The sequence below is a fragment of the Passer montanus genome, unplaced genomic scaffold (assembly GCF_014805655.1).
Source record: "Passer montanus isolate IOZ18808 unplaced genomic scaffold, ASM1480565v1 scaffold54, whole genome shotgun sequence".
Lineage (NCBI taxonomy): Eukaryota > Metazoa > Chordata > Aves > Passeriformes > Passeridae > Passer > Passer montanus.
The window spans coordinates 305,246-319,616 of record NW_024370374.1 but is presented as its reverse complement, the minus strand read 5'-3'; the positions used below and the strand labels follow the sequence as shown (position 1 = coordinate 319,616).

At 41.0% G+C, this 14,371-nt stretch overlaps 1 protein-coding gene across 11 annotated transcripts in view; it reads right to left on the bottom strand.

Moving 5' to 3' along the window:
* The window catches only part of NAV2 (neuron navigator 2), a 372,985-nt gene that overhangs the window by 130,739 nt on the left and 227,875 nt on the right, over positions 1-14,371 (bottom strand). For all 11 annotated transcript variants that reach the window (XM_039724986.1, XM_039724990.1, XM_039724991.1 and 8 more), the window contains exon 4: positions 681-753. In XM_039724986.1, coding sequence (XP_039580920.1) covers positions 681-753 — 73 coding nt within the window. The remainder of the gene's footprint in view (positions 1-680; positions 754-14,371) is intronic.

Sequence of the window (14,371 nt, the reverse complement as noted above, 5' to 3'; positions counted from 1 at the left end):
AATGTAAATACAAGTGAAAGCTGGTGCTGAGGATGACAGAAATCTGTTTGAGCACTTGATAAGATAATAGTTAAACAGCTTCTGAGCCAACAGGTACCACACATCCTGGTATAAAGGAACAGAGTTAACCTAGTTTGGTTTCAGAAAATTCTCCTGCTCTTCAAAAGCAGAGTGATTAATTAAAGGTCAAAATGTCTTGTTTTGGTTTGGCTCAAAATATTTGGATTTGTTTGTTTTGTGCACTTGGAAACAGGAAAAATATCTAAAATGAGAAGAAAGCAGGATGGTTGTTCAGGCAAGAGAATAACTGAAGAATAAGGAAATAATTTTTTTCTCTGAAAAGGCAAACAACTGACAGTAGCTCACTTATATCTGTAAAATATACACTGATCAATGTGCAAATTATAGAACTGAGATAAGAAATTTCTGGTTTTAAACAGAAAATAGTAAAGAAGTGACTGAATTCTAATTTGGTCTCATTCATTACTTTTACAGGTCAGCTGTGTAGAAATTAGATACATATTTTATCTACCTTTCACACTGAGATGGGGAAAAAAGAAATAAAAGATTGTCAGAAGTTTAAATTGACCTTATTAATTTAAATTACACTCCATGTTCTAGTTGCAATCACATGTAGTTCCTGATGTAAGATGAAACCTTAAAACAACCAGAGGACTCACCTTCTGCTGACAGACCCTGGATGTTAATCCCCTTAGCAGCCAAGAAACTCAGGCATGCATCTATGTTTTCAATCTGTTCAAGAACAAACAAAACAAGCAGATAAGAAGGAGACACAAAAAGAAAATGCATTGTAATAATTATTTACTTCCACCTACTGCCACACTTGAGTGCACTCAGTCTTTGCATCCCATAAAAATGTCCCTTTGCTCATGATGTGGAAACCATAGTATGAAACCCTCTCAGTTACTGAGGCCCCAAATAGATTATTCCATTGATTATAAACTGACTGTTCCATGGGTCAGAGCTTTCTGTTATTTGCATTTGCAGGAAGCAGGTTAGCTCAAGCCCCAGTCACAACAGGTGATTGCTGCATTTCTTATTAGAGGGTCAAGGATGCTCTGAGCCAGGATTCATAACCTACAACAAGTGTAACAAACATGAAACTGAAAATAAACATGGAGGCCATTTGTCTGAGAAGGCAGATTGCCACTTGCTCCAAAGCTGACAGCTGGCAGAAGTTTCCAGCCACACCAGGAGTTGAACACAAAAGCTGTAACTGGAAACCCCAGTTGGAATCTGGAATGTGTTCCCTGGCGGCATTCCCCGCAGGTCAGAAACACCAGGCCACTCTGGGCATTCGCTGAGGCGCATGTCCTGCCCCTCGCAGACGTAGGGCAATGGGAACAACCTTCATGGGATAAAATCAACTTTCACCAGGCAGGGACTTGTGCACAACAGGTCTGGCTGTCAGCTGCTCTACAGAACTCTGTTGCTATATGCAGACTGGACTCAAACCCTACCTAAGAAAGTGAACTCCAGAGAGGCGAACGAGTCAGGAATGTTTTCCACTCTATCTCAACATTACAGTAGGAATCTTGCAGTAGCCTCACACCTGATTTTCCACCAAGCTCCCACTGAAGCTCTGCTGTCATAACCAGGAGATGGAGGTAGATGCCAGCCCCCATCCCAGATCAAAGCACCTCCATGCAAAAGCCTAAGCTTGGACACCTTGAGGGGCTGCAAGGAACATTTGATGAAATACATTTGAGGTTTTGTGTGTGGTTACACAAAAAACTCTTGGATTATACCATTGAGCAATTCTTTGATCTAACCATGGTAATCAGCAAGTGATAAAATAGAGTCTTTGTATTTGAACATCTCTCAAACATTAATTTATTAATTCCTGAAACTTTGCAACCAAACACTGCATCCACCATATAGATAAGGAAGGAGACAGACACCAATCCCCACACCTGGACTCACATAACTATCTTTATTCTGTGAAGCATAGAGACATCAAAAGAAAACATGAAAAATCCAGCTGCTCTGGCAGCTCCTGCCTGCCCTCAAAAAAATACACAACTGAGGGCTAAGGCAGCATTTTAGAACTTCAGCTCTCAGCACCTGACCTGAGCTTCTTGTCCTTCTCAAAGTAATAAAAAAAGTACCAGGGAAGCTGCCAGGAAACCTCCCACATGGACTTCTCTCAGGGTGCATTTATTTATTGTCTACAACAATAAAAACATTTTCTTCTATCAGGGGTGGAGGTTAAGTTATTGGCATTGCTGAACTGTGATTTCAACAATTAGAAACATTTTTATCAACCTCATTATACTTTGAGATATAATATAAAGTACACAAAGTATATAGTACACTTTGAGCAAATTATATACTCAAAAACCCAGAGAGGTACCAAAGAATACATTTCCTGTACTGCTCAGATTTTAAGGCTTGGAGCAGGGAACAGTTCAAAGATTCATTTATCCACAATTCAATATGATCCAACAGTCAATTGACCCGTTTCCTTCTTCAGTACTCAACAACCCTTTCAAGTTTCCAACACGGCTGTTTTATTGAGGTGATTGGGGACTTGGCTGGAAAACCAAAGTTCACCTTTTCAAGAATAAACACCACGTAAGAGGATCAATCCATTCCTACCACCAGCACTTAACAAGCTGCATCATTCCAAGAACACTTCCAGACTTCCACAGCTGTGGGTAGATGCCTCCTCTCCAAATAAGCAGGTTAGTGACTAAAGATAAGCAATATCTCACCCTCACTCCAGCTCTGCAGTAGCTCTCTCACTCCTGCTCTGCTTGCTTCTCTTCCCAGGCCTCTCATCTTTGCATAAACTCTCTTTTAGGACAGAGTGAGCACAAGATTAAGATTTACATCTGGGTAGTGAGTTCCTCATCCATGTCCTCATTCTTGGTGCTATATAGAAATCTTTGGTGTCGTCCTAATCTCATCCTCTTCAAATTCAGGGAGTCCCCTTCCATTTCTCCTATGGGATAACGCCCCACTTTTTCTGAGCATTGTAGCCGCTGAATTAAGGTAAATCACTCCCATCCTTAGACTGAGGGATGACTCTCCATCACAGGTACCATAGGCTGAGCAACCTGGAACCACACAGCCATACAAAAGGTCAGACGGAACTGCCTTGCCACACCAGTGGTAATGCCTGGCTAAAAGCTGTGGGAAACAGGGGCTCTTGGTGCTCTACTGGTATGGAAAACACCCTATTTTCAGCAAGCATGACAAAACAAAGTGGGAGTAACAGGGATGTGCAAAGGTTACATTCAGAAAATAAACAGAATGAGATCCTGTGGGGATGTACAGCCCTGCACATATGAGAAATTCACTAAAATAATAAAACTGAAAGATATAAAGGTGTCAATGACTGTCCAAGATTTACACAGTATCTGTGATATTAACAATATTACATGGCATCATGGCAGGAATGAGAGGAATTGGTTGATTTTGAAGGAAAAATGGAGCTTGAAAAGGAAAACAGAAGGAAATTAGAGAAAATCCAAGAAGAAAGTGGAACACTGAATGCAGGACTGAAATTATGTAGCTGAAATGATTAAAATTTACTGCTGGTGAGAATTCAAGGTCCTTCCCACACAACAATGGCTGGCCTGAGTCAAGAACCCTGACTTGGCCGAATCAGTCTAATGCATTAGAAATCATGTTGCTGTTTGAAGAGATGATTTCCTAAAACATCATGAATTTCACTCATAAAAGCTCCAAGGAAGAATTCCTGCCCTGGCCCCTGCTGTATTAACTACTAATAATACTCAAATATTGTTTTATGGAGAAAGATGACACCAGTGCAGATAGGGCTGGAGACAGTAATCTATGATAATTAGACCATTTAAATGTCCATAGGATAGAAGTGAAGTTTCTGGATAGATCTTAGCGAGATGGTAGGGAAAAACTCTTCCCTGTGAGGGTGGTGAGTCCCTGGCACAGAACTATGGCTGCTCCATCCCTGGAATTGTTCAAGGCCAGATTGGACAGGGCTAGGAACAACCTGGGACAGTGAAAGGGGTCCCTGCCCAGGAACTGGAATTGGAACAACACGGTCTTTAAAGTCCCTTCCAAACCAAACCATTCTATGATTCTAAGCAAAACCCCAATAACCCTGCATCCTGGTGACTTCCAACACAAAGTACAGTTGCCTCCTTGTAATTAGCATTCAGCAGCAAATCATCACCCAGACTCTATAGGCCCCTTTTCTGCAAAGTCCACATAGCTTGCTTAAACAAACCCTTTAAGCAAATGTGAAAGGTCTGGATTTGCCAAAGGGGAGTGGATATCTTCTTTTTCACTGTGAGCTACAATTGATTTTTTGGCTGACAATTCTGATTTCTCATTTGCTTTGTCCACAATGTTTAATGCAGCAGAAGCAAAGCAGGGAAAGATGGCAGCTTCCCCTGGCTACCCAAAACAGGGGAAAGCTGTGCAAAAGAAGAGAAACCAAGCACAGCCACCCACAGTGACTATCTCACTCAGAAACATTACTGGGGTATCCAAAATTGAGTCTTATTAAACCTCCCAGACAAAATATTCAAATTAATTTGCAATTTTAGATTGCCACATTTAAACTATTTCAGGTGTAATCTACTATCAACATGTGCTATCAGTCCCACATCCTTTTATGATGGGTATTTATTCTAAAATGTCCCTAAATGCCAACCAAGGACAGCTGAGCCTACACCAGAGGGGCTGGTAGGCTCTGGGATTCCTCCTCCTGCTTTCTTTTAATTAGGAGATTGTGAGAAAAAACCTCCAACAATGCTGTAAAATTAAATTTCTGCTCAGACATAACGTATCAAATGTCATTAATCCCATTCTCATACTCAGAGAAGGAAAAGCTACCTGAAAACTTTCTCTTAACATGAATAACCTGACAAGGTGGGAACAGAAGGCATCATGGCTAAGTGCTACATGTCTGTAGCACTGTCCAAGACCAGACAATCACACAAGACTTTGTGCTTGTCATACAGCAGCATTTTCAATTTCTATTTTTGCTAGTGCTAGAGAGAAAACATGCCCTGGCCTGTATGAGCAGAAGAGGATATGCCAAAAACAAATTTAAAAAAAAAAACAAAACACAAGCCAAAATATCTCTATCCTGTAGCCTATAAATGGAGACCCACAGGTGGGCACTGATGTGCTGAACGTTGACTATATCAGACAAAAAGCTGAGTATGAACACAGCCTCCAGCCAAAGCTGCCTGTCCAACTCTGCCAAGTCAAATATGCAAGGTAAAGGATAACTAGGGCTGCCCCTGGCACAGACACAGGCAGAAACAAAAGGCAGAATTAAACTTGTTGTAGGTTCCTTCACTTACAAACCAGGGGAAGTTTCTCACATTGTGATGTAAGACTTCTGCTCCCAACTTTTGCAGCGATAAATGAGGAGTTTTGATAAACATATCCAGAAAACCCAATTCTTATACTGAAACCAGTGCCTTCCATGTAGCCTGTGGCTCAATTTCATGTGTAGTATAATAATTTTCAAAAGAAAAAAGAATTAATTCAGATGAAAGTTTTTAAGGCCTCACAAACCTTTATGCAATATTCCAGCAGACTTCACATACAGTGCAGAAACAAGGAAATAGCCTAAGAAACACAAGCTGTTCCTTAGGACAAAATTTATTCCTTGTCCGTATTTTTGAATAAGGTGTTTACCCTCATATTTTTATATCCTAAAGTTTAGAAAGGGCCTTAAAATCTTAAGCATTACATTGACAATTCTTAAAATCATGGAGGTTTTGGGGAGGAAGGGCTCTTCATTCCAATAATATCTCATTTGCTCTATTTCCTAAACATAATTATACATAAAAAATACCAAAGCAGAACTGCAGATTCCATTTGTCCCAGAAGGATATAAATGCTAACTCTTACTGCTCTAAAATAAATCTTCATTAGAGGTTATCCCATTCAAAATGTATCTTTTTAAAAAGAAAATAATACATTGCTCCCAGCGTTCATCTGCTGTTCCTGACTACTTGGATAAAAACGTCTCCCATAATTAAGTTTCTGGATTTTGACAGAACTTAGTGGGCCACTTAAAATAAAAGACATAATGGAAGGGCAATTGAAGCTAATCCATATTCTGAAGACAGGCAGATATATCCACAGAAACAGAAATTTGCTCAAATATACACGAAGAGTTGAGTCTTCTCTTAAAATTGCCTTACATTCGGTTTTTAAAGGCACTAGTCTAAGGCTGGTGAACCAGCTGGTGAACCAGCCTAAGCCTCATCTCAGGCATCCTCTTCCTTCGACCCTGGTAAAACCTTTGCTATCCTGTGTTTGCAGCTCTTCCTGTGGAAATAATGGGACAAATATTCAACATTCACTCCCAACATGCCCAGTGCGAATAGAAATTAGGGCAGTAAACCCCACAAAGAAAACTGTGCTTCATACTGGCCAAAATTCCTAACGACAACAAAGAGCATCCATGGGGCACGCTTGTATTGTGAATGGATTCAGGCCATCCAGGGCCACTCCCAAGGTTTGCCAAAGCTGATCTGCTCAGGGAGAGACACATGGAGGATTGTAGAAATGGTCCTGCTTTATTCAGCTTTCTTTCAGGTTTGTTTTTCTATGTTTATTTATTCAAAACTGAAATTTTCCCACAGGGAAAAACAAAAGCAAAGAGAATTTTCTTTGAAAAATATTCCTGGAAATATTATTTTTTTGTTAGCTCTTCAGAATCAGACCTTTGAGAAGTTAAATGGAAAATGTGTGAATAATTTGAAATCCTGAGATGTTCTAAATTATGATTAAGCAACAACAAGCTTAACTTTGCAAAGCAAGTATAAACAAAGAATCCTGCCGCTGGAGAATCCTTAATTTAGGATATAGATGAAACTCTCTTGACAATACTTTAGCACATACCACAGTAACTGTATTTCTTGGCACTGAATCCCTGTTCCTGCGTAATTGAAGAGAGGAAAAGGTGGGGAGAAGCCATGGCTGTGCTCAATAAACCCATAATTAGGACAGCAGTGACTCTAACAGATGCATTATTTCCACCTTCCCTGGCTGCTCATGGAAGACCCTTTTCTATCTGGGGCTCCCAGGCTACAAGTTACGTTCTGTGCAACTGGGAGAAGGGGGAATGGCTTTAAACTGAGAGAGAGCAGGTTTAGATTAGACATTAGGAAGAAATCCTTCCCTGTGAGTGTGGTGAGGCCCTGGCACAGGTTACTCAGAAAAGTTGTGGTTGCCTCATCCCTCGCAGTGTCCAAGGCCAGGCTGGATGGGGCTTGGAGCCACCTGGGATAGTGGAAGGTGTCCCTGCCCATGGCAGGGGGTTTGGAACCACGTGGTCTTCACAATACCTTCCAACCCAAGTAATTTCATCATTCTATGATTCAATCTAAAATGACACCAGTATCTAGCAAAGGTGGACTTCTTCCTAAAACATCCTTGAAATTTACATAAACCAATATTTTCCAGAGTGCACAAATGCTCAAAAGGAAGGACTGACACAAACACCACTCAGTGAACCAAGTGCTGGCTGCTCTCTGTCCTCAAACACCATCTCAGATATTGAAGGCTCTGTGTATCAGTAACTTGAACTCGCAACAGGATTCCAGAATTTAATGAAACTTGTTCAGAAAGAACCTCCTGCAATGCAGTCGCTGACAGTTGTTCATTTCTAAAAAAGGTCCCTGGGCAGGGAGCTGCAGCCAGAGCCCATTCCCAGGCGCTGCGCTCCCTCCCCACTGGCATTCCTGTCTGGAGGCTCTCAGCCTCACCTGTTCCCAAGGGATTTCTTCCAGCACCACCAACACATACATGCCCCCTCCTTCCCTGCAGCTGGATGGCATCACCTACTGAAATTCCCCTGCATAACTGCTTAGAACAAGTGCAATAATACCACTTGTGTATGTAAAAATAGCTCTGCACAAAACCCAGAAGAACAAAATGCTCTAGATATGCACTACCATCAAGGAACAGCTAAATAAAATAACCATTATCACCCAGTTACAGTGTATAAGCAATGGCTGCAAATCAAAGATCTGTGACAAGACACAGAGACAAAAAGTTTATTTCTCTGGACTGTTTAATTCTTTGTAACAGCTATGATCTGTTTACACAGATATTCCACAGTGAAGAGCTTATCACTGCATCTCCTGTAAAAGAAATATCCAGCCAGGAGAAGTAATTTCCATACAAACAATCTTAATTCTTATAGCACCAAGCTGAAGGAGAATAATAAATTAATTTTTACTTCTACCTGTCCTCAAATCAACCAAACTTTTTCTTCTTAGTTAGAAAAGGTTCTTATCCACAATTTCACAGTTTTCACCATTTATGCCAAGCATAATAAGAAGCTGTGTGTTTGCAAAGTATTGCATAAAAGGTATATTTATGTAGTAATTTTATATCAGCAATGGTCATGGCAGAAAATTATGTTAATGGTGCTTCTAGACTTTGGTGTAGATGTAAATATATAAGTGGAAGCTACAGACACCTCCATATACACACATGGAGTGACCCTGGCCCCTCAAGCCATTTGCTGTTTCATGAATACAGGATGGGCAGAACCATAGGTATTCACAATGCAGTAATTCCATTTAACTGTGATGTAAAATATCAAATAGAATTTAATTCTGCCTTTAGACTGAAGCTCATATATTGCATTTTTAAGATAAAAATTACTTTGTTGCTCTTCATTTAACCTCACACTGTTTCAGAGACAGATGATGAACAAATGAGAGCAGCCCACTGGGGACCACAAAGGTGATCCTTTATGGGACTGAAATGAGTGTCAGCAGCAATGTCTCCAAAGGCACCCTACACACCCATCCAGTGCAGGAGGCACACACTGCCTTGTCATCCATCCCTGCAAGCAGAAAGAGTTCTGGAAGCCATCCCTTCCAGAAATGAAACAAATCTCTGGTGACACTGCCATGCCTCGTGGCAGGGAGATGTACATATCGGTCTTTCCTGATCTGGTCCAGCTCCATTTATCCGGTTGTTTTCTATGTAGGATGATGGGGGGGCCCAGTGGGGGGCTTGTGGTTTTATTTGGACTGCAAGCTCTGCAGCACAGAAACCTCTGATCCAACCATGCCTGTCTCACTGACTACCATGCACAAATGGGAAGCATGGCAGCATAACAACAGTCTAGGTATCTGGAAAAAAACAGAGATAGTAAAATCAATCTTCTTGGAGCAAGAGTCATACAAACTGAGGCTGAAGGACAGCTAAGTACAAGCAACCTGAAAGATCTTCTCTGTAGTAAATCATTCTTGTCTAATTCACAACGTGGGTTCATACATGACCAACAGAAACTCCGAGAGTTTAAAGAAAATTCTTTTAACATTCCGGAACTTGCTGTTTGGCTACGTCCCTGCACGGGCAGTCACAGCAGCTAAGCTGGTGGCTGTCACTGGCCAGGCTGGCACAGCACTGGGGGATGTCCTCCCCCTCAGATGACCATCAGCTGTGTGGAACTGCACCACAGGTATGGGGCCGAAGACACCCACCTGTTACCATGGTAGCATCAAACCAGATTATATTTCCAAACATATGCTCCTGGAAAATCACAAACTCCCCAGGCAAAGTGGGGGAAGGCTCAGATGATGTGAAAGTTCCCTTCAATACATTTGCTCAGCCTTGGAGTTGGATTACACAGCTATATTTAACCCCTGGGATACATTTCCAAAAATCCTACACTAGGAATTCACAGAGAAAAAACGTGCTTGTGATGCTTTTGATCTTCCAGCAGGGCTGCTCCCCTGAATTAGCAGCACATGCCCCAGCAGCAGAGCCCTCCTTGGCTTTGGGACTCAGGGAGGCTGGAGCAACAGCCTGGCAGATTTATTGCACCTTCCTATGGCAATGTTTGGACAACACTGGCTGTACAAAACTGCTCAAAACTTTTAGAGGAGCAGGTTAAAGTGGGTGCCTGCTCTCGAAGAGCAGAGACAGAATTATTTTCCATGAGAAAACAAGCAGCAAATAATTTTTTTTTTAAAATACAAGAGCTATTTTTAGTTATTTGTACATAACACAGGAGCTCCCTCCCTCAGTGGACATTATGCACACAGAGAGAGCTGCTCGGGTCATGCAGATGGTTTCAGCTCCTATTATTCCTTCCAACCATGAATGTGTGAGCCCAGCTATCTCCTGTAAGTATGAGCCACATCATGGCAGCACTCACACCCATTACATCAATTCATTAAAGCGCTCTTCAGAAAAAGAACACAGAAATATGGATGACACATGCCATACAAATGAATTAGTAATGGAGATTTCGATACCTATGCTCGTTCGACAATAAAAAAAGTAATGTATGGAGCTGGCAAGGATCACACTGAAGACGGGAGTGGATACCTTTCTCCAACAGCTGAATTAATATTCTCAGAACTGTTCAAGTCAAAACCAAGATCCCCACCATGTTGGAAAATTTCCATACAAACTGGTCCTTAGGTGTCACACACATTACAAAACAGCTCATTATCAGAGCACAAGGAATCACACAAATATTAAAATAATAGTCAAAATCCCAGACTGGAAGTAAGGTTTCCTTGAAATGAAGTTATTGCACTGAAAACACGACCTTCATCCCAACTTCCATACAGTTCTAGGGAAGAAATGCTGGCTCTGATCCACACTGCAGCCAGTACAAGACCCTTTGTTTGCAAGACAAACAGCAGTAAGAAGACTGAATGATATCTGTTTACCACTACAGCTCGGTTTCTGCACCAGGAATACATGATTCCTTAAAACTTCCCATCAACACATTAAAAAAATAAATACCTCCCTTTTGCTGTTTGAGAGCACATAGACAAAGTGATCCTGAAAAATATTAAAGCCCAGCCACTAACCCACATGCAAACCACAGTAATTTCCTCCCCTATTTATAGGAGGTGCTGTGGTGTTTGTTAAGCCTACATGCCTTTCTGCTGCTCCAAATTCTTGTCCTGAGTGTCCCACAACTTCCCCAGACATGGGAAGATGAAAGTCTGGTGTATCCACCCACAGGTTCCTCAACTCTCTTCCTTTCAGCATGTTTCAGCTTTGCTACATTCATACATCTATAATGTAGCATAGACAACTCATACACTTTGGGTTTTGTTTATCATCTTACAAATGTAAGTGGTATGTTTTTTACCCCTTTTACGAGGGGTAACATTCAGCACTTGCAAAGGCACCCACATGAATAAGAATAATCTGTAATACCTAGGAGGGCAGGTACTAACCTCCCATAATCTGCAAGAAGCCACATGTTAAACTCTAAAAATCATGCCCTAAACAAGAAGCAAGTAAGAAATAAAAAAGGAAAAATATCTGTTTTTCTATAAACAAACCGTACTAGCAGAGATAGCCCTACTCAGGTTTATTCACCTAAGTCTTCTTTTCAGAAGCGTGCAGGAGCGGAAACTGGCCTTGATGCATTGACCTTCACCCAGTTATCAAGGACTATGCCAACATTTTTCAGGTTTTTTTAAAAACCCAATGCTGCGATGCTCTCCAATTGTTCTTGTCCCAGAGCCTGTGCTCCATACAAGCACATCCTCTCTTACCCACAGTATTTTCTGCATGCAGCTGGAACTAATCACCAGAATTACAGGCTTTTGTTTAGACAAATATCTACAGTATGAAAACACAGAGGTTTAGGGGGGAAAAAAAACCCCTGAAACAGATTTTATACAGAGGACAAGCTATAGAATAATGTATAATAGATTATATAAAAGCCAGCCAACTCTTATCTGCAGCAAAGGAAGACAGGGATACTCCCCTCAGCAGAACAACCCACACAGGATGATGATGGGAGGACAGGTTCTCACCTAAGTAATTTTTCACGGAGCCAGTGGGGTCCTTGTCATGTCATTTTTGGCACTGGAACACGGTTGATAAGCACTGATGGTCGCACATGGTTCTGCAGTACTAGACTTCACTTGACAAGGCTTATTAGCACTGGCTTGGAGCCTGACAGACCCAAGCTGTCTCTAATGCTCAGTTTGGGCCAATTTGCCTGATGCTCTCCAACACAGGGAACAAGGCAGACAGGCTGGATCTGGCTCTGCAAAGAGCTCCCTCAGGTTTGGCACCACCAGCTTGGGACTGTACCACATGGAAGTGAAAACACTTCTTTTCCCCACATCCTTTGATGGATTTGGGAAGACACAGATTTGGTTCAGCTTTCTAAGCTGATACACCTGGCTGGGAGTGAGCTGATTCTTCACAGCTCAGCTCACATGGGACTCTGCAAAGGGAAAAGAGGATAGTAGAAGGCCTCCTTCCCTCTGAGATCTGCTGAATTTCCATACAATGAGCAAAGTTAAATCTCCATTTATTGGTGCTATTTTTTTTTTTTACGTCCCCCAAGTCTCCTCATCTGTGCTGCTCGCCTTTCACGCACTCTAATATGGATATGGACACTTTGAACTGAAAGATTCATTTGAAAAAAAGAGTGGACATTACCTAAGTGTCTTGATGGCCTTGTCTCTGCCACCTCTCTGAGCCAGAGTTACCAGACACAAACACCAGCTCCCACATTCTGCAGGACCCTGTAAGCTGTATTAATAGAGTGCACTGAAATGCAAAGGATGAAGACCACTGTACTTAAAACAAGGACTGCAACACCTCTGTCCTATCTCCCTAAACACTGCCTGTAACTACTGCACAAACATCACCCCTACGAAGATTCCTATGTTCTGCCTTAGAAGAATCATGGAATCATTTGGGTTAGAAGCATCCTTAAAGATCATCTGGTTACAGCTTTCACTAACCCAGGTTGCACCAAGCCCCCTCCAACCTGGCCCTGAACACTTTCAGGAATGGGGCAGCCACAGCTTCTCTGGGAAACAACATTATTTTTATAGTCAGACAACAAAGAGCTCTGTAACTATGTGCACCTGATAAAAGCAAGCCATAGGCATAATTCTCATTTTTCTCACATGAGAAAAACTGCTGGGGATGCCCAGCTGTGACTCTGCAGGTCTGATGAGTGGGGGTGTCAGTCCCACCAACCACAGCCTCCTGAATGAGCAAGTGGAGTAACATCAGAGGAGGCAGCACAGACCAAATGTGTCCTTCCAGATCTGTCCAGCATTCCTGACCCAGCACATGCCCCCTGCATGCCTCAGGTTTTAACTTGATCCAGCTTCCATAAGCAACATGCATCCCACTATCCAACAGAGCAGCACTTTATCTTCATTGAGAATAATGACTTGAAGTGACTTTTTTAGCTGCAACGTCCTGGAACTGGTTATAGATTCCAGTCCTGAATGAAATTCAGTTCTTACAACACACTTGTGGAACATTAAATTATAGCAATTGTCAAAATTTCCTCATTATTTATACTCCAGACAGCTGCTGTAGCTACAACAAGCAGCAACCACCCTCTTCAAAGCAGCAAAAAGGAGCAATGATAAATCTTCCTGATGGCTTGCTTTTTACAGAGCACTTGCTCCATGGTTTCAACAAGATTGATAACTTCCAAGATACAACAAAGCCAAGAGAAAAGAGCAGAACGGAGTGTGAGTTTTGACTTAAGATGTCAAACTCTCCTTAAATCTTTATTTCATTTTACTACATGAGTGGCTGTGGTCATGTTGAAGTCAGGAAAGTAGGGGCAGACAGGAACACTCTTAAAAAACATTAAAAAAGCTTCCGAGAGAGAACAGGTATCCAAGCATCATAAAGAAAGCATTTGCAATGCCAAAGGAAGATAATAGAATTTATGTTGCAAAATTACTTTTTCTCAAGATACAGAAGGAAGTAACCTTGTTTGAAGTATCATACATTTTAAAAGCTCTTCATTTAAATTAATTTTAAAAACAAGTTTTTTATTATTTGTGTTCTTCATAAAATTCTGCTGTACCTTTAGCTTCAGCAATATTCACAGCAAATATACTCCTGAGATATTGTATACTTTTCACTTTCCTGGACTGATTTTTGGTTCTCCAGGTTTGAATATTAAATACAAGCAAGACACAAACCAACTTCTTATCTGTTAACAAATTGCATCTTGAATTTTATGAATTTTTTTCATTTCATTCATATTGTTCATTTACTTTGTTTAATTTCAAAAGATACAGAGTCTTAATCATACTTTCAAACATCTAATTCTTTATTTCCATATATTTGTTTAATTATGTGATATTTCAGAAATATAAAGTAGCAATGTAAAAATAATCTCAATTGTAAATATGTGGTAAATTATAAGACCTGATTCAACTACTGTGGAGTACAATGGGGCAAGAACTGTAATATTAATGTTCTGAAGATTGTACTTTTAGTCAACTACTGTGAAAAATTAATTAAAAATTGTTACTGAAATTAATTAAAAATTGTTACTAGAACTCTCAGACATTGAAGTCCCACCCTGTCACTCAGCCACTCACACACAAACAACAGACCACTTTAC